The sequence below is a fragment of the Rhincodon typus genome, chromosome 27, assembly GCF_021869965.1.
Source record: "Rhincodon typus isolate 14 chromosome 27, sRhiTyp1.1, whole genome shotgun sequence".
Taxonomy (NCBI): Eukaryota; Metazoa; Chordata; class Chondrichthyes; order Orectolobiformes; family Rhincodontidae; genus Rhincodon; species Rhincodon typus.
In genome coordinates, this window is record NC_063358.1 from 13,324,202 (window position 1) to 13,352,048 (window position 27,847).

At 41.9% G+C, this 27,847-nt stretch overlaps 1 protein-coding gene across 1 annotated transcript in view; it reads right to left on the bottom strand.

Moving 5' to 3' along the window:
- LOC109930822 (mannosyl-oligosaccharide 1,2-alpha-mannosidase IA-like) overlaps positions 1-27,847 on the bottom strand; it is a 119,901-nt gene that overhangs the window by 76,977 nt on the left and 15,077 nt on the right. Inside the window, exon 2 of the mRNA XM_048612928.1 lies at positions 10,448-10,544. Within this exon, the coding sequence (XP_048468885.1) occupies positions 10,448-10,544 (97 nt within the window). The remainder of the gene's footprint in view (positions 1-10,447; positions 10,545-27,847) is intronic.

Genomic DNA, 27,847 nt, shown 5'->3' on the forward strand with positions numbered 1-27,847 from the left:
CAATACCCTAAACAACTGCAGCAAAACTTTTTGACTTTTATAAAAGCAAAATTCTGTAACTCTTGGATATCTGAAAGAAACAGAAAATACTGGAAAAACTCAAAGTCGACCAGCATCTATGGAGAGAAAGAGTTAACAATTCTACTTTTATATTCCATTCCCTGTGCAATAAACACCAACATTCTAATTGCCTTCCTAGGTACTTAATGTAACTGTACACCAACCTTTTGTGGTTGATGTATTAGGACACCCAGATCCCTCTGTACCTCAGAATTCTGCGTTTAAATAAAACAACACTTCTTGTTTATATTCATCCAAAGTGGAAGAGTTCACATTAGCCCACATTATACTCAATTTCCAAATTTTCGCCCACTCACCCAATCTATATCCCTTTTCAGACTCTCTTCACAATTTCCTTTCTAACCTACCTTTGTTTCTTCAGCAAACTTAGCAACCATACATTTGGTCCCTAGAACTGTGATTCTGCAGTGCAGTAGTTATCACATTTGCTTCAAACATTCTTGGTTCAAAACAGGTCAGAACCGTTATGTGGTCGCATGGAAACATGGTCTTAGGTGCTACACTAAGGCAAAGGAAGAGCAGGTTCAAATTCCACCACTGCCAACATGCTTAACGAACAAACACATCTGTGTTGTACCTTTAAAAATCTTCCCCGATAGTCCAGTGATTAGGATTCAGTATACTTATTGTCTCATGCAAGAATCAGTTCCCAGTCAGAGAATTAGGATTCATAGGGCTCTTGTCGCATAGTGGTAATACCCTTACGTCGGGACAGAAGCTCTAGATTCAAGTCTCAGCTGCCCCAAACCTGTCTCATTACATGTCTGAACAGGATGATTAAAAAGACAGCCATTAAGTTCTTTTAACTAAGTCACTGATATAAACCGTAAATAGCTGCAGGCAAAGCACTCCTCCCTATGGCAAACACCTACGTTCTGTCCACAAAAAGGACCCTGAGCTTCCAGTTGTCTGCTACTTCAACACACCACATTGTTCCCCGGCCAAGATCTCTGTCTCAGGCTTACTGCAGTGCTGAAAGAACTGCACCTTATTTTCTACTTGGGAATTCTACAGCCTCTGGACTCGATATGGAGTTCAACAATTTTAGGGCTTAAGACACCTTCTCCCATTGCCTTACCCCAATCACCATACACCATCTACTATTACACTCTACCCATTGTTAACCACTAATAGTCTCCATTAATGGCTATTCATGGCTATGCTGATAATTATCCACTGCTTTGTCTACCCAACTGTTCATCTCTCTTTGGACTCCATCTCCACTTATTGCTTACTCCTTACTCCCTCCCCCCATCCTACATTGTGCACGAAAAACGTTTTCCTAGCTACCATCAGTTCTGAAGAAGGGTCACTAGACACGAAACATGAACTTTGATTCCCCTCCACAGATGCTGCAAGACCTGCTCAGGTTTTCCAGCAATTCCTGTTGTGTCATTTGTGAATAATCTCTGGTTCCTGTTAGCTAACCAATCATCTATCCAGATAATTCATTACCCCCATGCCATAAGCACTTACATTATGAAGGACCCTTTGATGTGGCAAATCTTGCCTTCGGGACATCTAAAGACAGCACAGGTTCCCTTTGTCCTTATTGTTTGTTACTTCCTCAAAAGAATCTAATAAGTCAGTTTCCCTGAACATTTTAAATTGAAACAATGCTATGGAATCTGACATAATCAGTGATCACTGAATAACATTGATGAACATCTGTTCAAAACACAGTGGACAGAATCTTAAAATAAAACACAGAACTGCAGATACAGAAAATCTGAAACAAAAGCAGCAGGGTTAACATTTCAAGTCCAGTGACCCTGGGTCAGAGCAGCTTCTGAAGAAGGGTCAGTAGACTTGAAACATTAACTGCTTTCTCTCCACAGATGCTGCCAAACCTGCTGAATTTCTCCAGTAATTTCAGTTTTTGTCTATGGGTAAAATCTTAGCTCCTTCAGCTAAGTACAAGATATATTGAGTTTTTTGGAGGGATTTCTGGTCTGAAGCCTAGCAGGTTTTCTCACTATATCTTACCGAACTTTATACATTAATATCCACCCGGCCCCTATGGTGCCCCTCATGTCCGATTCCTGCCCTATCTTACCGTAGGTCATTCCCAGAACAACTTGTCACTCGGCAGATATTCCGGAACTCACTATCGTCCTTTGCATCCAAGCCATCTTTAAAAACCTGCTGTGCACCTAGACAATCACCGTCAGTCCAGAACTGTCCTGCACACGGTACACACGGGAAAATCAAAGTCCTGCAGTGTGGACAGGGAATTAGAGCCCCTGTTAGATAGGGTGACAGAGAGGTGGTTATTCCTCTTTCGCAAGGGCCAACAGTGGAATCCTCAACACTAGTTTATGCCAACTTGGTCCAAGGTTGCCACGTAGATTAGAACAGTCTCAGCCATCTGGAGGAATGCCCAGCACTGTAGGAATATGAAGAATGACCTTCTTCACTCCACCATAAATCCCACCATCATCTGGTATCTCACATTCACACTGTTACCGTATGCACCTCCCACCAAGACCCATACTCTAACACGCATTATTGTGGGCAAAATCTTCCCCACTTACTCTCTCCCACCCCAATCCCTAACAGCACGAATCCTGCATTTCCTTCGCACTGCCTAATCACTCACTCTGAATACGTCCCCACCTGCACCAAAATAACAACTGTGACAGCCACTACTATCTGCCTTAATACCTACCTCTCTGATATTCCAGGAGGAAAACAGGCTCACAGCAGGGTGGAAGGACTGAAGACTTGTGGTGGGCTGCCTCGTTTGGGCTCCTTACCATTTACACGCAGAGCATCCTGACTCTAACCGCCTCAAGTGGCTGATTGACTGTTTCCAACTGCCTTGACTGGTATCAGAGGCTGCCCTTGACTTATTATACAGGGACCCCTGACCGAAGGCTATCCTCCTTGACTTGACTGAGGACTGTTGACAACCACGATAACCAACTTTCCTTTGTGAACAAGCTAAATCACAAAACAAGCAGGAGTAATAGGAGATAGTAGGAACTGCAGATGCTGGTGAATCCGAGACAACAAGGTGCAGGGCTGGATGAACACAGCAGGCCAAGCAGCATCATAGGAGCAGAGAGGCTGACGTTTCGGGCCTAGACCCTTCATCAGAAAAGTAATATGAACCTGGTATCTGACTGAACAGGCAAACTGTAAAAAGGCAGGGCATTGTAAGACAAAGGTCTTGTACCTAGATAGCACTCATTCATTCTGAGCCTGTGACAGCATTAAAGAACCTGGAGGTTCAGCTTGATCCATGGCCCTGAACGTACAGCATCCTTGCTGCTGTATTACAATGATAGTTGCTGGTGCAACAATGAAATGCAGAAGCATCCCGAGAGTGGATCAGAGATGTGCCATGACAGTTCTCAAGAGGCTGGCACATATCAGATGCAGGTGTTCATGGAAGTGAGTGCATGTGGCTGCTGTCCATTGAGCATGCCCAGAGACGTTGTGGTCTGGAGCCCCAGGTGGAGGCTGCTTGGAGCAAGTGAGTTTAATTCACAAGGTCCTTGCTTAGATTCCATGTCAAGCTTTCTCGACATCTAGACTGTTTGGCGAGGTCCAAAGATATAAAGTTGAATATTAATAAGGCAAGTTGGGCTGTCAACAAGGCATTTAAGCAGTAATAATCCCCCTTAATTAGCAACTCGTAACTGCCTAGTGACAAGCTCACCTCACTGCTTGTGAAAAGTATAAAAGATGGAGCAAGATGCTCCTAATGTTGAGGGGTTTGTGGACTTCTGCCACAAATCTCGCTATGGCTCAGACCTTTATAATATTGTACAAAGTACAAAATATCACATTCAGATGCAGTAATTTGAGAGTGAGGTGCTAAAGGAGGACAATATTGAATGAGCATTGTGCTGAGCGAGTATGATACTTAGGGATTGTGCTATTGAAGCAGTGTGGGGAGAAGTTTGCAAGGTCACAAGTGTTCTGCAATAAGTAAAGAATCCAACAGCACCAAAGAGCAGGTGGTTTTCCCCATCACTTGGCCAATAGTTATTTACAACACCGATTGTGTTCTGAAGGTGGACCTGTAGAAACATAGAAGATAGGAGCAGGAGGCCGCCATTCTGCCCTTCAAGCCTGCTCCACCATTCATCACGATCATGGCTGATCGTCCAACTCGGTAGCCTAATCCTGTTTTCTCCCCATAACCTTTAATTCTATTTGCCCCAAGTGCTATATCTAGCCGCCTCTTGAATACATCCAATGTTTTGGCATCAACTACTTCCTGTGGTAATGAATTCCACAGGCTCACCACTCTTTGGGTGAAGAAATGTCGCCTCATCTCTGTCCTAAATGGTCTACCCCGAATACTCAAGACTGTGACCCTGGTTCTGGACACATCACATTAACTCTCCTTTCTCACCACAGATACTGCCGGACCTGCTAGTTTGTCCATCAATTTCTATTTGTGTTTCTGAATTGCAGCATCCACAGTTCTTTAGATTTTTAAGTTATCCAATAAAGTTCATCTTGCTCACAGCTACACAGACTTCTATTTTTCAACAGAGATGTCCTCTAATCCAATGTTTTTTTTCTGTGTGCCCCCCTTTACAGGGATCTATAGCATATGTGAAAAGGGACAAGCAACAAAAAGACTCTTCAACCATTCACATGAAGAATACTTCCTGAGACACAAAGGCCCAGAATTCCATTCCTCAGAGTGTTAGAATTGGAAAAAAAATACTGCAATTGGGATGCATTGTTTCACCAGCATAGGATAAGAATGCGGATAGTGAGCAAACGCCACACACTTCTAAACTATCTGGTCCCACTGTAGAAGTAGACATCCTGTATGCAATTTTCATAGAGCTGGGTCAGTTCCTGACAGTCGAAGGCATCATGAACCATTGTCTCGATTTGGAAAGGTTTTGAGGTTAAATTGAAAGATCTGACACATGTCCCTTCCTCGCCCCTTCTATACACTCATGCAACTGCATACTCATTTAGAAAAATACATGTCAGGCTCCCAAGTGTCCTCATTGTGAAAGTAGAAAATATTCTGCACAAATTTTCTTGTATTGTAATGACTATAATTTCATATCCTAAAACTTCCTCTTGTAATTACTGAGGAGGGCTGTAGACAATATGGCTTTATACCATAAATTTTGTTCCATTTATGGAATCCTAAAGCAGAATCTTATAGCGGTCAGAGTAAGATGGGCTACGATGAGATTTATGCCAGAATTAGACAAGTCCTGTAAAGGCCATTTTGACATCAGGAGCATCTCATTCCATCTTCTAGGTTCTTCACAAGCAGCATGTGGAATTTCCCTTTTGACAATGGTGAATTGCCAATTAGGAGGGATAATTGTTTGTTAAATGCTTTGTAGACAGCCTGACTCAATTCATTAATACAAGTTTCTGTCTTATCAAACTTCAAACAAACTGGACTTTCAGAAAAGGCAATACAGAAACCAGAGCAGACACCTGGCAGATAGAGCTTGCTGCTTGCTCCTTGCTCCTTGCTCCAAATGACCATTATGCTGCTAATGATGAAATTGCATCACAGGTATCAGTTGCATGTACCCAATGTCCATCCAACATGCCTATCATGGCACTTTTCAAACACACAGCAGGCCAATTAGAATGTACGGAGTTGAACTGCAGGGAGCACCGGCAACTAGCATCGAGAAGCTGTTGCAAGGATAATTTGTGCAAAGAAGCAGCTACCCAGCTCGTGGATTGGAGCAGACTGGCATTAACGGCTGTTCACTTGCTTTCTTAATGCCAACCTGCAAACGTGTAGCTACATATCTTGCCATGCTGCACCTGCCAACATACTAGGCCAATAGCAAGGCCAGGCACCCGCAAAGGAAGAGGGGCACCTAACTCAGGGGAAGGTCATCATCCCTCGGGACCTCTCAGGGTGTGTGGAATGTGCAAGGGGCCCAGAGATTTTCAGCCCTTCCTCCATTTCCTTAGAAATATGCAAGGTGCAGTACTAACACTGGCTCCATATGGACATTGTGACAGAATAGTGCCAAAAGCTGGAGGTCTGAAGACTGTAGGAGTGATTCTCCCAGTGGCTCTGAACGTCTGTTTGAGTGACCACTTCCAGCGAGCAATGGACGAGCAGTATGGGATCTCGCAGTCGTGCACCCACAAATGCATCAGGACAGTGACCAATGTCACCTGTGCAAAGTCACACAGGTTCATTTTGTTCCCAAATGACGAGGTCAGAGCTGCAGTCTAGGTAGGAGGATTCGGGAATATAGCTTAGTTTCCCCAGGGTGCAGAGTCCCATCGATTACGCTCATGTTACAGACAGCTGTATCACAGCTGCAGAATTTATCTCCAAGGTGAGTGTTTCTCTCCACTAAACACATAGATGATCTGTAATCAACATTACAGCTTCCTGGACTTGTGTGCCCACAGGCAGATACAATGTGTGATATGGCAATTAAACAGCAAACAGGGTGAGAAAATGCAGATGTATGTGTGAGGGGGTGTCAGCTCTGCTGTCTGTGTGCCATGGGCAGTGCAGTTTTATGGGTGATGCGCCATGACAATGCTGGGAAGAGGTGACGCTGGATTGCTATGCTTGTCCAGGTGCACAGCAATCTTTCAAAGATGGTGCAAACACAAGGGTCTTTTGGCATATATCCAAGTGGCATGTTGTTCTGGGAATCGCACATGGTAAAAGGGGGCTGGATCAGATGTGACAAATGCCAGAAGGGTGGAGTAGGTAGTTAATCAAGTGATTTTGGCACGATATGGTGCGAAAACTTACTAGTGCATGTGACAAAAATTCCTCCCAGAAATCTGGCACAATTTGAACTCAGCCAAAAAAACTCAGCCAATTGAGTTCTCAAGCATAGAAGGCCATTTGGCCAATCTTGCCTAAATGGGCTCTTTGCAAGAGCTATACAATTCATCTTACTCTCCAACTTTCTACTAATAGTCTTTTAATTTTCTACCCTTAGACTCAATGTATTCAATTACCTTCTAAATACCTTCTTGAACTTGCTTACATATTTTAACACAATTTTTTCAGGTGACACATTCCATGTCATTACTTTTAACGTTAGAGAAAGGACTCAATTTGCTTGTGGCTATTCTACTAATTACCGTAATTCTCCTGGGTTCCTGATCCCTCATCCACTAGAAATAGCTTCTCCTTATTAATTTTATCAAAACTCTTCATGATTTTGAGCTTCTGTATTAAATCTCCCTTTAACCTTCTTCAACTTAACCAAAACGATCCTAGCTTCTCTCATCTCCACGTGTAGCTGTATTCTTGATTTCTGATATTATTCCAGTAAGTCTCTTCTGCAGCCTCAGGAAAGCCTCAACATCTTTTCAACCCTGGTTCAATGAAGAGTGCAGAATGGTGTGCAGCACCAGACATGCCTAAAAACAGGTGTCAACTTTCCTTTTCTTCCAGTTTTCCAACATCCACAGTATTTTCTTTAATTGATCCCCTGGCTTGGTGGTAATGATAGAGTGGGGGATATGCTGGGTAAAGAATTTACAGTCTGTGGTTGAATTCTGCTACTGCTGATGCCCCATAGTGCCTCATGACTGTTCAGTCTTGAGTTGCTAGATATGTTTGAAATCTATCCAATTCAACGGTACCACATAAAATGCTAAAGACTATCTTCAATGTGAAGGCAGAACATTTCTTAACAAGAGATGTGTGGTCACCACTCCTACTAATAATATCATAGACTCAGGCATCTGCCAGTTAGGTTAGTGAGGATGAGTTCAAGTGCTATTTCTCTCATGACCCACTGAAGATACAGTCTAACAGCTATGTTCTTCAGGAATTGACCAGGTCGGTAGGTAGAGGCCCTACTGAGCCTTGGTGATGGACATTGAAGTCCCCACCCACATACATTCTTGCCACCCTCAGTGCATCCTTCAAGTGCCATTTAACATGCAAGAGAACACGTGTCAGCAAACTTTGGATGGTAGGTGGAAGTCAGCAGGAGGATTCCCTGCCCATGTTTGACCTGACGCCTTGAGATTCCAAGGGATGACTCCCAAAGCAACTCTCTCCTTATGGTATACCACTGTTGCTCTGCCTCTGATGGCTCTACCCTCTCAGTGGGACTGAATGCCTGTGTGTGACAGCTGTGGTTATGTGAGAGTCTTTGAATTTCTACATCAGGCCATCGCTTGATTAGTCTGCAATTCAGTTCTCTTAATTTTGGCACAAACGCCCAAATGTTATTAAGGAGCACTTTGTAGCATTGAGAGGGATTGTGCACCATTATAATTTCTGATGCCTCGATCGATGCTAGAGGGTACATCCAATTTCATTTATCAGATTTTGTAGCAGAGAGACACAACCAAGTGGCTTTCTGGCCATATCAAAGCACATTTAAGAATTAACCATATTGCTGTGGATCTGAAGTCATATGCAACTCAGATCAGGTAAGGATGGCAGATTTTCCATCCCCATATGACATTAGAACCACATGGGTTTTTAATGACAATCTACAATGATTTCATGGTCACTACTGCATTAGTTTTTAATTTCAGATTTATTTGTTACATTCAACTGTCACTATCCATCATGGTGGGATTTGAACCTATGCCCCCAAGAGCATCAGGGCATCAGTCTGGTTTTCTGTACTACTAACCCAGTGGCAATACCAGTACACCACCCTGCCCTGTCATTCCTGACTGAAGAGGAATCTTGTCCAAGACTCGACGAGGGAGATCTGCAGTGCTGCAAGAAGCTGTGACAGAGATTGTGACCTCTTTGATGAGGAAGCTACAAATGGGTGTTGGATAGATAAGCTTATGAGTAGGAAAAATTTGCAGAAATTCTTACAAAATTTTTTGACCAGGGATTTATAAAGAAGTTACATCTTTTTTGCAATTCCTATTCAGAATGTTAATTGGCAAGATTTAACCTTCATTACTGCACTCCATCAGTCTCTTTAACCATAAGTCGATCTACCATTTGGAACAATTGTGATCGGCCTAGAGGGGTCTGTACAAAGATTTGCCATGAGTCTGCAAGTATATCCTCCTGATAATTGATTACATGACTAGTATCCCTTGAATAATATGGCGTCAAAAATGCTGCCAATGAATTAATAAAGGTGTTTTTCAGAGTCAGAATACTTGGAGAGATTCTCATAGGTCTCACATTAATTACGATTTAAATGCATTACGAAAGGACTAAGATTCAGTGGACTTCAGTACATCATCCCCTGACTAATGGGAGGAGCGATAGTGTGTTCCGACAATACTTTGAAAAATATGCTTAAGAGAGTAGTAGACAGGGATGGCAAGAACAGGGGTGTCTTGTTACCGTAGGTAATGTTTGCAATTCAGAAAGTTCCACAGGCCTCTGGGATTTTCACATTTGAAGCTTCCTTATGGGAGACAACCCCATGGTCTTCTAGATGTTAAGGAAGAATGGGAGGAAATCATTAGCCCTCTTGGAATGTGCTGGAACACATCCTGAAAATAAGGGAGAAGGTAGAAGTAGTCACTCCTAAGGGAATACTTGAAAAAAGGCCCAGAAAACTAATGGCTATATTATAATAAACAGCATAGAGCGAGGGAGTTCCATCAGGACAACTGAGTTTTGCTTCTTATTCCAACACCTGGCAGCTCAGTGACAGTGTCTATATGAGATTGCAGATTGTGGAAGGCCAGTAAGACTGCAAAAGTGATCAGCTTGCAAGACGATGTAAGAAGCAGAACTATGTTAATCTTCTGAAACTAAAGACAGCAGGAGACCCTTGGGTTTAAGATGAATCTACTTTTAGAAAGAAAGGCTCCAGAAACCAGGGTGTGACACCTGGCCAAGGAAATAACAGCACAGCTGTGACTAAAACTACTTAAAAACTAAAATGTGGTTGAAAGAAACAGCAAAGCTTTTATTTTAACAGTGCTTTGCAAGACGAGATCCGAGAGCTGGGCTCCTCCAACAAACACTGCTCAAACTGATCAAACGATGGACTAGGTTTCTTCCAAAATTTAATTTTAGTTCTAATTCTTGTAGTAACTCTTTTTCTCTTCAACCCCAAGTAGTGGTTCCATTAACTCATCTTCAAGACCACGTGCTGGTGCATCATCACCTTACCTCTACCCACCAATTCCATTATATATCCCTGCAATATCACTACACACACCTGCCCCAACCACACTGGTTTAATTATGTTCCCCAACCTGAATTCAGTTCCAATATTACCCCTGCTTTAGTCTATGTACCTTAATGAATGTGAAAATTACACAAGAGATTGACTGTGAATTATAATTTTCAAAGCTTTGCATTAAAAGGACTTGGACGTTTTTTCAGCTTTTGATTAATTGACTGCAATTTTCTTCTATTAATAAAGACATACCAACTGTGTGACAATATCTCTGTAGCACAGAATAACAATTTTGACAAATCACTTACCAAACAAGCCACTTGCATGTCCACTCTTCGACAATGGTTTGAGCTCATTTGTCCCCCATGCATATCGTCTATAGTTGTCCCAAGCAAACTTCATCATCTAGGGACCAGGAAAACAATTAAGAAGTTATTCCTTCTCTGTATGTGGTACATAGAGAATGGCTGAAAATGATGGAAGAAATGCTAAGGTCATCCTGAAGTTCAGCAAATATAAAAATTTATATTGGAATAAAAGTGATCTACGATGAAAGCAAACTTAAATTTCAAAGTGGATCCCAGAGGATCAATGAAGGAGGGACTGGAAAATGCATTATAAACCAGTTCTTCCTTGATTCTGTCATTATTTCCAACTCTTGGGTAGATTTACTCTTGGCAAGTACCCTTGACAGTAAACAGCTCCAACATCAAGACGTAAATGAATGGAAAATGTTTTCCTTAGATTTTTGTCCTTAAAGATCATAAATTTAAATTTACAACTCTTCCTCCATCAACATAAGGAAGTGGGAAGTAGGAAAGCAAAATTGGAGTGGGATTTTTCTGAACTCTAATCTGAACTTTTTATTGGCATCCAGTGAGATACAGTTTGCCACATGCGTCCCTTGGCTACAAAGGATCCATACTGACTTCGCTATTCAGTACACAGCTATTAGAAGCATGCTGCTTTAGGTGTATTTTAAAGATCTTAAGGAAGAAGAGAGGTAGAGAGATTTAGTAAGCAAATTCCAGAGCTCAATGCCTACATGACTGAAGGCATGGTTGCCAATCATGGGATAAGAAAGTGGGAGATCACAAAAATTCAGAGTTGCAGCTATATAAAGTTCTCAGTGACTTGTAGATTACAGAGATGGGGTGGGTTGAACCAGGCCAAGGAGGACATGGACTACTTCACCACAGTTTGGATGGAGCTGGTGGTGGAAGATATGGTCACAAAAATAGGTGTCTATTGGGTGCAGGATATCACCCATGTACTAAGTTCCCAATTTCACAATGTTAATGCATGTAATTAGCTAAAATAAGGGCCTCATTTTCAATTGGACAGACATTCTGGGGGAATTGGGGATAAGGTGATGATAGCTGATCATCTCTATGGTCCAAAACAGTTAGAAGATTAGTTCCGAGTACTGCATTTGGTGGGAATGATTCCAAGAGAGGGCAGAATTGTTGCTCGTAAGGAGACATTGAACACACACTGAAAGGCTTCTTTGAAAATGCTGGCAAGGCACAAAGGGTTCAGTGGGATTACCCAAGAGGAGTCAAGCAGGGACAGTAGTTAGAGTTCATGCTGTAAAGACCATATCTATTTATTATTCCTTTGTTTTTGACGGTGTACTCAAATAAGAACAGAACTGTTTTAAAACCAAACACTGTTGAAGGAATTGCTACACTTTTAAAAACAAATTACTGGAACTCAGTGAGTCACGTTTGCACTGCTGTTTTTCAAATAGTGGAACAGGAGAGATAAGACGGCATGGAACAAGGGTCTGTTTGCAGAGTAAAATTCAGCCAGCAACAGCTCACTGATTGGTTTGTCTAACTGTTGTGAATACCAGAGGTTATCAGCCTGACACCAAGGGGGAACAGCCTACTCCTATAAACCAATGAGCTGTTCCTAAACAAGCAATCCCCTAGACAATAATTTTTTAGCCAGTTAAGGGGGGAAAGGTAGGAATTATTTTCTGCTGTCTTTTCTATGGTAATCAAGCTAAGCTTCAGGAAACCATAGCTCCATATAATCCCTCTATCTTAAAAGTCCTCTTCTCAACAAACACTGGCATCTGTATATGGCTATTAATATTTTCCTAGTTAGATCATAAAAGCATCAGACATAAATTAACATTGTGCCAAACAGAAAGATATTAAGACAGACACTAAAAGTTTGGTAATAGAGGTAGATTTTTAGGACTACATTTTAGAAAAAGGAAAGGCAGCGGAGTTTTAAAAATAAATTTACAGTATTAATGGTCTAAACAGCTGACTGCAATGTTGTCAATGTGTCATGAAGGGAAGGAAACTGCATAGGAGCCAAGAGTTAGAAAAATGAAGATGTTTTGGGGTTTGTAAGACAGGAAGGGATTTAAACATGATATGACAAATTAAAATTGAGGTTTTGAAAGCTGGGAGCCAACATAGGCCTCGAACAGGTTGTGGGTCGACGGAACTTAGTACAGGATAGTACATGAAAGGAGAATCTACAGCAGATTGAAAATCGGACAGTGGTCAAAATGCAATGAAACAGTCAAGTCAGAAGAATGCAAAGAAAAAGATAAAACTTTCAGAGACAGATGGGCTTCATTAGGTACAAGTGGTAGAGCCTAGCAGCATAAATAGAATCATAAAAGAAATTACAATATGGAAAAGGCTGTTCAGCCCATGTTTATCTTCCAGATAAACAGTCCTAATCTCATTTCCCTTTATCCTTCTTACCAGGAATGATCTAAATTCTTAAAATAATACATCTAATGAGATCTATAGCCTCATAATCCTCAATGTAAAATTTCTTAAGTTTCATATTTTTTGTTCATGTCTCCTTGCTGTAGATTCAACTGCTGGAAACATGATTTGTTTCCATCTACTTTGTGCCTCATTTTATAATATTCAATACTATCATCAAATAATTCCTGAATTTCTTCTGTTTGAATGAAAATATGTGCATCAATGCAAAGACTACACAGGAACTTGACATCACTCATCCCTTATAAGGCTAGTCTTCAAATAGTTTAAGGAAACTCTGAATTGCTAGGTTTTGGGGCTTAAGCAGAGGTCATCAGTTAGTTTCAAACCCAATGTCACAACAAAGTTGAGTGGAAAGGTAGTCCTCGCTTCAGCCTTCCCTAAATACAACACTGTGATGCTATGATCCATTAAGTATATCTGAAATATACCAATTATACTGTTCAAAGTGCAGGCAAATATTCTGCAATAGTAAACATAAAATTGGAATAGAGGGACCAGTGCCTGTCAAGTTCAAATGATACATTCCAAGGTTTAAGTGCACTAACAAGAAAAATTACACTGAAAGGTTCAGATACTTCACATCCTTCCAGTACCATGTAAATGTTCTAACTTGTAGAATTGTATTGTTCTCCTGATTAGAAATATATTTTGGCTACAAGTTCTCATATTCTTGGCAAAAGCAATGGTCTCAGGCAATAATTGAATTTTGCAAGTTGTCTTTCACAGATCAGATGGGCCAATGGGCCGAGGAGTGGCAAATGGAGTTTAATTTAGACATATATGAGGTGTTCCTTTTTGAAAAGGCAAACCAGGGCAAGATTTATACACTTAATGGTAAGATCCTGGGGAGTGTTGCTGAACAAAGAGACTTTGGAGTGCAGGTTCACAGTTCCTTGAAAGCAGAATCCCAGGTAGACAGGATAATGAAGGCGGCATTTGGTACGCTTGCCCTTTATTGGTCAGTGCACTGATTATAGGTTTTGGAAGGTCATGTTGCAGCTGTACAGGACACTGGTTAGGCCACTACTGGAATACTGTGTGCAATTCTGGTCTCCCTGCTATAGGGAGGATGTTGTGAACCTTGAAAGGGTTCAGAAAAGATTTACAAGGACATTGCCAGGGTCAGTGGATTTGAGCTGTAGGGACAGGCTGAATAGACTGGGGCTATTTTCGCTGGAGTGTTGGAGACTATGGGTGATCTTATAGATGTTTATAAAATCATGAGGGGGAGCGGATGGAGTAAATAGACAAGGTCTTTTCCCAGGAGTGGGGCAGTCCAAAACTAGATGGCGTAGGTTTAAGGTGAAAGGGAAAAGATTCAAAAGAGATCTAAAGGGCAATATTTTCAAGCAGAGGGTGGTGCATGTATGGAATGAGCTGCCAGAGGAAGTGGTGGAGGTGGGTACAATACAAGGCATCTGGATGCGTATATGAATTGGAAAGGTTTAGAAGGATATGGGCCAAATGCTGGGAAATGGGATTAGATTTATTTAGGATATCTGGTCGGCATGGACAAGTTGAACCAAAGGGTCTGTTTCTGTGCTGTACATCTCTACGACTGTATCTCCTGAAATAGTCCAACCAACTTATGTTGGATTATACAACAAAAGATAACAGGCACTTATTCATTTATTTGGTGCCAAACAAATTACGGACACTGATATTACATTTGGGGAATGCAAGATATACTGAACACACTAGTACAAGTTCTAAAACAAAGACAGACATTGCTGGAGAAACTCGGCAAGTCTGGTAGCATCACTAGAGTGAAAGCAGAGTTAACACTTCCGGTCCAGGTGTTCCTGGACAAAAGGTTCCTAAATATTTGTCACATATAGCACTTGATACTATTTACTAGGTTCAATGCATCAAATAATTTTGTAAATTTGGTTTCGCAATTGTCCCTGAACCTGAACAGTTGTCAATAATTTTCTGTCCAAGGCAGTTTTGGCTCTCAGTCTGTGTTTACCTATTGCACTGAACTAATGTTTTGAAACCTCTTCAGATGAAGAGGTCCTTGCAATTTTATACACTTTTAAACATTGATGGACTCTTTCACCATCATCCAGGCTTTTGTACCCTTCTAGAATTTAATTGGCTTTCACGAAACAATGAAAATGTACTCAATTGTGGAGAACAAATACCTTCTGTTTTTTAACATTCACTATCTTATGCTTTATAAGCATGACGGCATCTAATCTGCTGAAAATAATCCACACGATCTAAGGGAAACACAATAAAATTAAATAATGTCAATGAACATTTGATTGGCTGGTTTAAGCTGAAGTTTGTTGAAACCCAAAAATTGGACGCACTCAGTTTCAGACAACAACCGCAACCCTTCTAAAAATATACAAGAGTTTGAAAGTAAATCCTACATTCCTAATTTCCATAATGCAAAGGCCTGCGAAGTTCAAATCTATAAATGCTTCCCAAGTATTATGCTGAAAAGCTCAGTAATTTCTGGCAGTTCAAACAAATTTCCAATATCACACAACTACAATCAAATACTCCAGCTGCTGAAAATTATGGTTTAATTTACTAATCTTATTTTGAAATGGGTATTTTTTTTATTTCGGTTGAAATGTTAGTTGTCCATTCAAAATTTCAAGTGCTGCTGGAAAAATATAGGATATTTATTTAATAAAAGATCTAAAATGTTTAAGTTAACTCATCAATAATACACTAAAAATGTTCACTTTTGACTTCCAAGTTGTGACACAAACAGTAATACAACATTCCCATTTAAAAAAAATACAATATGCATTTCCATTGCAATTGTGGACATGTGCTTGCAGGCAGGAATGCACACCTGACAAATGTCATGGGTATAGCACAGAAAGAAGCCATCTAACCAACCAAGTCTGCATTGACACTTTTGGAAAATAATCCAGTTAGCTCCACTCCTCTGTTCTTTATCCAAATTCCTATTTTTTTCTTCTGAAATATTTATCCAATCCCCATTGAAGGCTACTATTGAATTGTGTTAAACAATATCCATCACCATACTAGACAGTGCATGCCAAATCTTAACCATTCATTGAGTATACATCATACAAATTCAATTGCATGTTTTCAAGGCATAACTAGAAGAGACTCAAAGTTCCATCATCAAAATATCGACTGCACACAGCAAGTAATCATAAAGGTTAATGGATGCTGATCTTTGGAGGAAAAATACAAAACATCAGAAGAACTTATCCTACCACTACGATAAGTGCCGGAGTACTTCAAGCAGTCCTGAATGCCACACTTAAAAACAGCAGATATTAGCCTGAGAGTCCAATGTAGGTTTATCAGAATGATACCTACCCATGCTCCAAGGTTTAGATTATGAGCAGAATTAATTAAGATTGCACTGCACAGAATTTATTTAAATTAATGGGTGCCTTGATCAAAAATTTCAAGGCACTTAGGGAAAAATAGGATAAGCAAAAACAAAGAGCAAAACATTGAAAAAATTTTAAAACAATATGCCAGTTCCTGATTGACAGTTAACCTCCAGGCTTTTTCCTTGGCAATACCTCTACCAATCAGAACCCACTGGCCAACTAATCAGCCTTCTCATACAACGTTGGTTTTCCCTTTAAATTGGTATCCTTGCAAATTGTTCTGAATTGTGCAAGAAAAACGTTCAGCAAAATGCAATCATTTTCAAGCAAATTTTAAATGACCTGTTTAGAAATATTATCACACATCCACAGCAAGTAGGCTTCAAACTAGAACTGTTCGCCAACAAGAGACTGACCCAAAGAACCTCTAAACTCTTACTTGTATATTTCCATGAAAAACAGCTATTCACTACAAATGCTAATTTTTCTGGGCATTAAATCCATTTTGTATCCATGCTACTACTGCACTGATTTTTTTTTTAGGAGTTTCAAATTTTGTTAACAAACCGATTGTAGTATTTCAACAACAGTCATGTAAGGTCCACATACACATCATTCATCCTGTTAGATCAAAAACTCAATTGAGTCAGTCAAACATAAATTTGCCCTTTAATGGCCAGTAGATTCTCTCTTGGACTTGTAGTGATTGTAACAAAGTCAGCCAGGTGGACCTCATAGAATGAGTTCCCCGACTGGACCAGACTGATAGCCCCAATCAGGGAGTCCTGGCTGACAGATAAGAATAGGAGTGGTAAGCATCCTGTTCACTCAAAGCTGGCTCTGTGGGAGCTGAATCAGTGGCAAGGACTCTCAAAATGAAAACGAAGAGTGTTTTGGTGACGGGATACCAGTTATTTCAGTGGCAATGAGAGAAAAACATGCTCCTGAAGAAATTTGCTAACAACCGTCATCTTGAGTTGGGGTAAACATTTCTAGCATTATGCCATTATTTGGGAAGCTTGTCTCATTCGATCCAGCCAAAGGCTGGACCAATTATGTGGAAAGAATGTGTTATTTTTTCTGGGCAGATGACATTCGGCAGATGAAAAGCAACGAATAATTCTCCTGACAGCATGTGAACCTACAGCTTTAATCGGTTATTAGGAGCCTAACTTTTCCTGAGGCACCGGATACTAAAACCTTTTAAGAGTTGACAGATTCAGTCCGAGAATATTACAACCCGAAGCCTCTTCTAATTCTGAGACACTATCAGCTTTACTCAGCAATTTGAGGATCACAGGAATCTATATCAGGATTTTGACCTGGTTCACACAACTGGTAGAGGCATACGACTTTGGTTGAATCCTTAATGAGATGCTTAGACTCTGCTTGGTATGTGGGATTAAATATGTAACCATGCAAAAGCGCCGATCAGCTGAAGCCCAACAGGACTTCAAATAGACATGGCAAGTAGCTTTATTATTGGAAAATGTGGCAAGTGGAACATATGGATTGCAGGGTACTCTCATGGAAGAGGACACCCTCACAAGTCTGACTGATCTTGGGGAAAAAAACCACTTGAGTGAAGGCAAGTGCATAGCCTCACTCCAGGCATACACTGAACAGAGACTCGAGGTCAGCCCTCAGCAAAATCCCAAAATATTCTTCAGGATCCACACCAGCCAGTCACTGCAGTTGCTGCTGATATGCGGACACAATACAGCAAAGGAGACCCACTAGACCAAACTTGATAACCGTAGGTTGATATCCAGGACAGTGCACACCCTGGAAAGTCCACCTACAGCTGGTTTGGAACAGTTACATTGCTTAGCAATATCCAAATCAGAACCAAAATAAATGTCTGGTTAAATGGTCACCCGACTCTAATGGAAGGCGATATTGGTGCGGCCGTTTCAGTGATCACAGAACCAGTCTTTAACAAAATTCCCTCTGGACTCCAACTCTTAACGTTTGCACAAGGCCTCAACTAGACTCTGAACCTATACCGGGAAACCTTTACAAATTAAAGGTAAAACTTCCGTTCTGGACTCTTATGAAAAGCAGCTGGTTCAGTTACTACTGATTGTAGAAGACTTGAGCCCAAACTTGATGGGACTAAGTTGGTTAAGAAAGATTCACTTAGATTGTCTCAACACCTTTTAATTAGAAAATGGCTGATTGAAGTCGGAATTAAATACCCAGAAGATTTTCAGGAAGGTCGAGAGACTATCAAGGGAGCCAAGGCACCTGCATGTTGACCAGAAAGCAATTCCATGATTCTGCAAGGCATGCCCAATGCCAGTTGCCTTACGAGCTAAAGTACAGGCAGAAATCAGAAGGCTGGAAAGCAAAGAATCAAACCAGTCCAGTTTGTAGAATGGGCAGCACTGGTTGTACCAATTGAGAAGCCTGATAGGTTGATTCACCTTTGTGGGGATTTTAAACAAAACAGTAAACAAGAATCTTAAAAACAGTAAACAGCTTCTTGCAGCTGGAGAATTATACAGCAAAGCTGGCAGGGGGTGCTGTTCTTCAAAAAGCTGGACATGAGCCATGCATACTTGCAATTGTGGTTAGATGAGGAATTCCAGAAATATGCTACAATACCCGTAAGGTTTGTACCAAAAAGAGACTGCCATTTGGGGTATCATCAACCTGTGCAAATATTTTAGCAGACAATAGAGAACATTTTACAAGGTCTACCTCTAGGTAGCCATTTATCAAGACGATGCGCTAATAACAGGGAAGACCAATAAGGGGCACTTAGAGAACTTGGACATGATCCTTAGAAGTTTTTCCTCTGGAAGGCGTATGCCTTAGAAGGGAAAAACGTGTTTTCCAGGCACCCAATTACAAAGTTGACAAGATCGGGTTTTGCCCATTGCAAGTTAAAGCGAGGGTGATCAAAGGTGCCCTGGTTCTCATGTCTGTACCGGAGCTTAAGTCTTTCCTTGACTTATTATGACTTATTATGGAAAGTTCATACATAACCTGGCTTCCATCCTAGCACCTACTCTTGCAAAAAGGTTAGTCTCGGAAACGGACGCATAGCTAAGTCATTGCTTTCAGTGAAGTGAAGAAGCAGCTATCATCCTCTAAGGTGTTGGCACACTACGATCCCAAGTGAGATTTAGCATTGACATGCAATGCCACACTGTATGGCATTAGGGTAGCATTAGCCCATAGGTGGCCCAATGGAGACGAATGCCCAATAGCGTATGCATCCCAGATGTTGGATGATGTAGGCTAATGCAGTGTGTAGATACGCCCAGATAGAGAAGGAAAGCTTGGTGGTCATGTTTGAAGTCAGGAAGTTCCACCAATATCTTGACAATGTAATTTTGTAATAATAACAGACAACAAACCCGTTAGGTCTACTTATAGAGGGCAAGGCAGTGCTGCCCATAGCTTCAGGCTAAATTCAGTGGTGGGTTCTAATACTAAATGCATGTAATTACAAATTTTAACACCATTTAGGAGGCCAAGTAGCAATTTCAGATGCCTTGAGCTACCTCCCATTGGCAGATACACCATCGGTGGTACCACCACTGGAACAGTCCATAAATCTTTCAAATTTTCTGGACACACTTCCAGTCACAGCTGATAATACCAGATCTTGGTTGCGGAAAGATCCTGTTCTGGCAAACTGGTGGTGATGGGGGAGACCAAAGGGCCATCCAACAAGAATTGAAACCATTTTGGACTCAATCATATGATTTTCCCAAGCAAAGGTAGCCGCCAGATGCTGGCGGAACTCCACCATGGACATCCAGAAGTTTCCAAAATAAACATGTTGGTGAGAGGTTATGTCTGGTGGCCAGAACTGAACGCAGACATAGCTGCATTGGTGGGGTAGTGCCCAGAGTACACGGTCAAAAATTACTGCCAGTAGATCCCCCACATTTGTAGGAATAGCAAGGTGAACCATAGACTTGTTTACACATCGACTATGCGGATCCTTTCACAGGCTCAATGTTCTTTGAAATTGTGGACTCCCACTGAAAGTAGTTGGACGTGGTTAGAGCTCATTTGTCAAACACAGACGACAGAAAAACTGCACACAGCTTTTGCAATACATGGACTCCCAGAAGGTGTAGGTCATAGATGACAGGGCACCATTTACCAGCAGGGAATGTGTGGATTTCTTAAAATCGAATATTATTCAATATACCAGGACAGCTCCAGACCATCCATCATCCAATGGTCTGGTAGAAACAGCATTCCAAACTTTGGAGGCAGGCTTAAAGAAACAGCTACACCTTCACTCGAAACCAAACTGTCCTGGTTGCTATTTGATTATAGGACCATCCCTCATGTAACTACAGGGATAGCTCCAGCATAGTTGCTAATGGAGAGAAGACTTCACATCAGGTTAAATCTGATTGTCGAGGATCAAACTGCATCAGGAACGCCAATGCCAGACACAAGACTCCACTAAATGAAACAGAAAATTTACTTTAGGGGATGAAGTTTGGTGTAGAAACTATGAGGAAGGTCCTGCAAGGGTAAGAGGCACGGTCGACGTGAGGTCAGGTCCAGTGACATACAAAGTTCAGGTAGGTGTAACATCCTAAACAAGAACACGGACCATATGAAAGATGCAAGTTTGCAAACGTTGTGGGAGCAAAATGTGCCCACCTCAATAGCTTTTTTGACTCTTCCCAAACCAGTAGTTTCTCCCTCTTTGTCAAGCATTGAACTTACCTCAGAATCTGAGATGGACACGGTGAATGTTGCCGCCTTGATGGCTTTGCCACCTGAAGAGAAGGAATTTCTTCCAAGGCACCCCGGGTGCAAGAGGCAAACTACTGTGTTACATGCTGTTCAGGTTAAGAGGCAGAGTTGGAGGAATCTGACCGGTGCTAAAATACCCGTGGAGGAGCTACAAAAGAGAGAATCGGCCTACATCCTCAGACTCTGAGGGGGAGGGATGTAGCGATTTTAACAAGGCCAGCCAAGTGGACCTCATACAATGAGGTTAAAACAGCCCCAATCAGGGAGCCCTGGCTGACAGGTATAAACAGGACTGTCAGACAACCTGTTCATTCAGAGCTGGCTCGGAGAGAGCTGGATCAGTGTCGAGGACTCTCCACGTGTAAATAAAGGGTGACTTGGTGACAGGATACCAGCTTCTGTAGAGTTATTTCAGGATTATTCCTTGTAAAATCGCCTCCAATACTAACAGTAAATTGACCATTACCAAGTTTATCCTACTGTTCCTTCGTTACTAACAGGCATTATTTACAAACCCCCAAGTTCTCTCTTGCACCCCTGCATTCAAGGAGGATTGAACGATTATGACCAGCACCTCCATAAAATTATTACAATTACCTCAGTCAAAACGTAGCCATGGGAAATGCAGGATTACAGGGATCGGGTAGGGGGTGGGTTTGGGTAGGATGCTCTTCAGAGGGTTAGTGTATACCCAGTGGGACGAATGGCCTGCTTCTGTGTAGGGATTCTATGAATACAGGATGCATTCCATCTGGACCAGTTAAATTATTTACTTTAAATAATCCTTTTGAATACCGCCTTTATCTATCTCATCCAACATCCTGACAACTTCTTGTACCATAGCCGTGCCAAAATTAGACATTTTTATAAATAAATGTTCCATCTGTATGTACATCCTGATGTCAAAACCATCAACTTTGCCATGATGAATTATTATACCCTTGATTATAACAGAGATGCTTATGAAAAAGCCAGATTTTAACTACAATGGCAGGCCACAGAATAACACCACCAAATTATTGAACTATTATTTCTAATTCCTTAATCTGTTATAAACTTCACATATAATCATCACATCTGTTATAAACTTACATCAGCTTTTATTTTGAAAATAGTTTTTGTAATTTCTAACATTTACATTTTGTTTCATCATTCAGTATTGGCACGGTGACTCACTGGTTAACACTGCTGTCTCACCGCACCAGGGACCCGGGTTCAATTCCACCCTCAGGCGATTGTGCAAATTCCACACAGACAATCTCCCCATGTCTGCGTGGGTTTCCTCCCACAGTCCAAAGATGTGCAGGGTAAGTGGATTGGCCATACTAAATTGCCCAGAGTGTTCTGGGATGTGTAGATTAGGTGGGGTATAGGGTGATGCGTCTGGGTGGGATGCTCTGAGGGTCAGTGTGGGCTTGTTGGGCGAAAGGACCTGTTTCCACACTGTAGGGATTCTACGATCATGATCAGGAATAGGCCATTCAACTTGCAGTTCCATGATCTCCCAAATGTATTTCCATTCTATCTGCATCCCTCTAACTGGGTACTGCTCTGCCTACCTCTTGAACACTCTGATTTCAAGAATTCCACTCAGAGTTTGACATTGCTTCTTTGCCAGATGCACTCCAGTTTTACACTTAAGTTACATGTTCCCATTTTGGAATGGCCTCTTCTAAACCCCTTCAAATCCCTGTCCATTCCTGCCTCAGCACTTAATCTAACATCATAATTTAATTTATGATCTGCACCACAGCAGACGAGACAGAAAAGCTGTTTGTACAGGTACATTCCCACAGTAGGAATATTAATCACCAGAATAAAACAAAGGCGATTATTAAATGTTTAATAATTGCCTCGCTGAGAATTCCATTTCAACGGTGTCATGCATAGCTGAATTGTCTTTCTGTACCTCAAATATAATGGAGTTAAGCCCTGAAAGAAACTAGTACTCTGATACATCAGCACTAATTACTTGATTATCTTATCAATACCATCTTTATAAACAATTAACAATAAACAATGTATTGCTCGGGCTGTGGTGCAAGTACAACATTAATTTTCACAATAATTTAATAAAGGATTCATTGAGTGAAATTATCAGTAGTTTTTCACAATCATATACTTGCGGATGTGGCATTTTGAAAATTTAAACTCTGAAGTTGCCAAAAAAGCATCTTTGTACCACTTTAAAAAAATATTTCCCTGATCCACAGATGTGTTTATATTATAGATATCTATATATGAACAATTCAGTAGAGTGTTTCATAATTTGCTTTACAGTAATTTTGTTCATGAAATTTTCACCTTCACCCTAAAATCAATTCCATACCTTACTGGTGAAAAGCAACATCACGTTACCCTAAGTGTCAACACGGACTCTGGCCACACAGACCTACATTTCAATCCAAGTATGACCAAGGTAATTCTTAAAACTACTGTGAAGAAAAAAAATCTCTCAATGTTTACTCATAATTTAGAAGTTTTTTTGAGGAGGTAATGAAGAGGATTGATGAGGGCAGATTGGTGGACATTGTCTATATGGACTTCGGTAAGGCATTCAACAAAGGTTCCTCATGGTAGACTGGTTAGCAAGGTTAGATCACATGGAATAGAAGGAGAACTAGCTACTTCGATACAGAACTGGCTCAAAGCTAGAAGGGGGAAGACCTGTGACCAACGGTGTGCCACAAGGATTGGTGCTAGGTCCACTGCTTTTCGTCATTAACAAAAAATGATTTGCATATGAACACAGGAGGTATGGTTAGTAAGTTTGCAGATGACACCAAAATTGGGAGGTATGGTGGACAGGGAAGAAGGTTACCTCAGAATATAACGGGATCTTGATCGTATGAGCCAAAGGGCTGAGAAGTGGCAGATGGAGTTTATCATAGAACCAAATCAATCATAGAATCCCTACAGTGTGGAAACAGGCCCTTCGGCCCAACAAGTCCATGCCAACCCTCCAAGCATCCCACCCAGACCCATCCCCCTATAACCCACCTAATCTACACATCCCTGAACACTACGGGCAATTTAGCACGGCCAATCCACCTAGCCTGCACACCTTTGGGCAGTTGAAGGAAACTGGAGCACCCGGAGGAAACCCACGCAGACACGGGAAGAATGTGCAAACTTCACACAGACAGTTGGCTGAGGGTGGAATCGAACCCTGGTCCCTGGCACTGAGGCAGCAGTGCTAATCACTGAGCCACTGTGCTGCACCTCGCTTGCTTTAAATTTAGATAAATGTGAGGTGCTACATTTTGCTAGGGCAAATCAGGGCAGGACTTATACACTTAATGGTAAGGTCCTGGGGAGTGTTGCTGAATAAAGACACCTTGGAGTGCAGGTTCATAGTTCCTTGAAAGTGGAGCCCCAGGTAGATAGGATAGTGAAAAAGACATTTGGTACGCTTGCTTTTATTGGTAAGTGCATTGAGTACAAGAGTCACGAGGTCATGTTGCACCCGTACAGGACATTGATTAGGCCACTAGTGGAATACTGCATGCAATTCTGGTCTCCCTGCTATGGGAAGGACATTGTGAAACGAGAATGGGTTCAGAAAAGATTTAAAGATGTTGCCAGGGATGGTGGATTTGAACTATAGGGACAGGTCGAATAGACTGGGTCTATTTTCACTGGAGTGTCGAAGGCTGAGAGGTGACCTTACGGAGGTTTATATAATCATGAGGGGCATGGATAGATTAAACAGACAAGGTCTTTTCCCCAGGATGGGGGGGGGGGGGGGGGGGGGGGGGGGGGAAAGAGTCCAAATCTAGATGACAAGGGTTTAAGGTGAGAGGGGAAAGAATTTAAAGGGACCTAACAGGCAACTTTTCACGCAGAGGGTGGTGCGTGTATGGAATGAGCTGCCAGAGGAAGTGGTGGAGGCTGGTACAATTACAAATTTTAAAAGACATCTCAATTGGTATATGAATACAAAGGGATTAGAGGGATATGGGCCTAATGTTGGAAAATGGGACCAGATTTAAGTTCAGATATCTGGTTGGCGTGGATGAGTTGAACCATATAGAGACTGTTTCTGTGCTGTATATGTCTACGACTCTAATTCTGAATCTTATTCCTTGTAGTTTCACCATAAAATTATTGGCTGTTGTTTAGCTCTCTTCATCAAGTGCTTGTTAGGGTGCCTTTAGGAACAACAAGGCACTATCGACACAGTAGCTCCTATTGGCAGTGAGGCATTAACGTAGAACAGTCATCTTCTTGGCAGGTTGTCAGAGGCCTGCAACGTTAATCTTACCAAGGCATCTCTTGTTACTGCTGCTGTTTGGAGGCCAGGCAGATGTTGACAGCTGATTGGATAAGTCCTATCATAGCATGGGTGATGTGGACACCTGTGCAGTACTTTACGTGAAGGTAGACAAGCAAGTGTAAAAATTTGTATTGTGACTGTGATCATGAGAACTTGTCCCTACATCTGGGCCAAATGATCAAAGTTCAATACCATCTGCCTTGGAGCTAATACGGTCTGAAGGAATGCTGGAGACCAAATGGAATGAGGGATTAGAAGATTGCTTTGAATTCGTTTTATAAATATGGGGAGTCAGCAATCAAGGGTGACTGAAATAAAGTTCACTAAAACAGTGTCAACTTTGACGATGTTTAAACCAAGTCAGCTTTGGGGCTGTAGCGTACCATGGCAGTCTCCCTACCTCTGGGTCAGAAAGCCTGAGTCCCACCTGTTCTAAAGATATATCTCTATCTCGTAACATCCCAATCTCTGAATCTCTAACATCTCTGAGTAGGCTGATTAGGAAATACCTAAAATAATCATCTTCTAGGCCAAAACACTGGTAGCAGAGGATGATTAAGTCAAAACGTGACATTTCAGAGATTGTTTACTCACCCATTTTCTGAAAATGAGCCTGATGACCAGTGGAAAAATGAAGTTTCAATGTGGACTATGGTTATTTGTTTACCAGTGAGAAAACAGGGTATAGCTTGGCACTTTTGTTATCATACAAAAGCAGGATAAGAAGGAATTGGAGCCTGATGATCTCCGCACAGATGAAGGTTAGGACATGGATCTTTCATGGATAAAATTTAACAAAAGATCGTTGGCTATTCCTGAGGTGTAGTCAGACTTTGATAAATTTAGAAAGACCGAGAACATAGTGGAATTCAGTAGATTGAATGCAAAAATTTCATGAGGAAATTCCCCAATCTTCTGCACTAGTAATGAAGTCAGGGCTCTCCACTTCTTCCTGGAAAAAAAGGCCTGAACCATGTCCCATTCGCCACTACGCTCGTCTAACTGGCTGAGCTCATCTTCATTTTGAACAACTTGTCCTTTAACTCCTCTCACTTCCTTCAGGTCAAGGGGGCGGCCATGGGTACCCGCATGGGCCCAGTTATGTCGATCTCTTTGGGGGGGGCTTATGAAACATTCCCTGTTTCAGACCAACTGCAGCCCTCACCTACAATTCTCTTTCTAGTACATTAATGACATCATCGGTACGGCTTCCCTCTCTGAGGCAGAATTGGAGAAGTTTATCAACTTGGTTCACATTACCTGGAATGGCAACTGCTCTGCACAGGACCTTTAAGAAACTACAGAAAGTTGTGTGCACAGCAAAGAACATCCCGGATGCCAGCCTCCCCATCCATGGGCTCCATTTACACTTCTCATTGCCACAGAAAGGCTGCTAACATCAAAGATCCCTCCCATCCCGGTAATGCTCTCTTCCAACCTCTCCAGTCAGGCAGAAGATACAGAAGCTTGAACATACACACCAACAGGTTCAAGAATAGCTATTTCCCTGTTATTAAACTGATGAATAGACCTAACTTCAAATTATGTTCATCTTACTTTGTGAACCTCCTCTGCAGCCATAACCGTGTATGCCTCGCTTTGTCTAAGCACCCTATGATCTGTATGAGCTAGTTTGCTATGATCTGCCTGTCCTGCTCACAAAACAAAACTTTTCACTGTATTTCGGTACATGTGATGACAACAAATCAAAATCAAATCAATTTCCAACCTGCTCTCTGCCTTCTCCCTTCCCTCCCTTGACATGTTTCTCTTACTGGGTATGGGCTAGCTATCAATATCCACTACAAACCCACTGACTCCTGCAGCTGTAGTAGAAACTGCAGATGCTGGAGAATCTGAGACAACAAGGTGTAGAGCTGGATGAACACAGCAGACCAAGCAGCATCAGAGGAGCAGGAAAGCTAACGTTTCGGGCCTAGACCCCTCTTCAGAAATGGGGGAGGGGAAGGGGGTTCTGAAATAAATAGAGGGGGAGGTGGATAGAAGATGGATAGAGGAGAAGATAGGTGGAGAGGAGACAGACCTGGACCATCTCTGATACCTCTCTCTCCATCTCCAGCAACCACCTGGAAACCGATATCCAGTTCAAGCCCACCGACTCCCACAGCTACCGAGAATACACTTCTTCCCACCCACCTTCCTGCAAAAATGCCATCCCCTAATCGCGATTCCTTCGCCTCCGCCACATTCCACTCCCGAACATCTCAGATGTCCTCGTTTTTCAAGGACCGCAACTTCCCCCCCCCTCAGTGGTCGAGAACGCCCTCGACCGTGTCTCCCGCATTTCCTGCAACTCATCCCTCACACCCCCTCCCCGCAATAAAAACCAAAACAGAATCCCCCTCGTCCTCATGTACCACCACCCCACCAACCTCCGGATCCAACGCATCCTCCTCCGACACTTCCGCCATCTGCAATCCGACCCATCAAAGACATTTTTCCCTCCCCACCCTTATCTGCTTTCCAGAGGGACCACTCTCTCCGTGACTCCCTTGTCCACTCCACACTCCCCTCCAGCCCCACCACACCCGGCACTTTTCCCTGCAACCGCAGGAAGTGTTACACCTGCCCCTACACCCGCTCCCC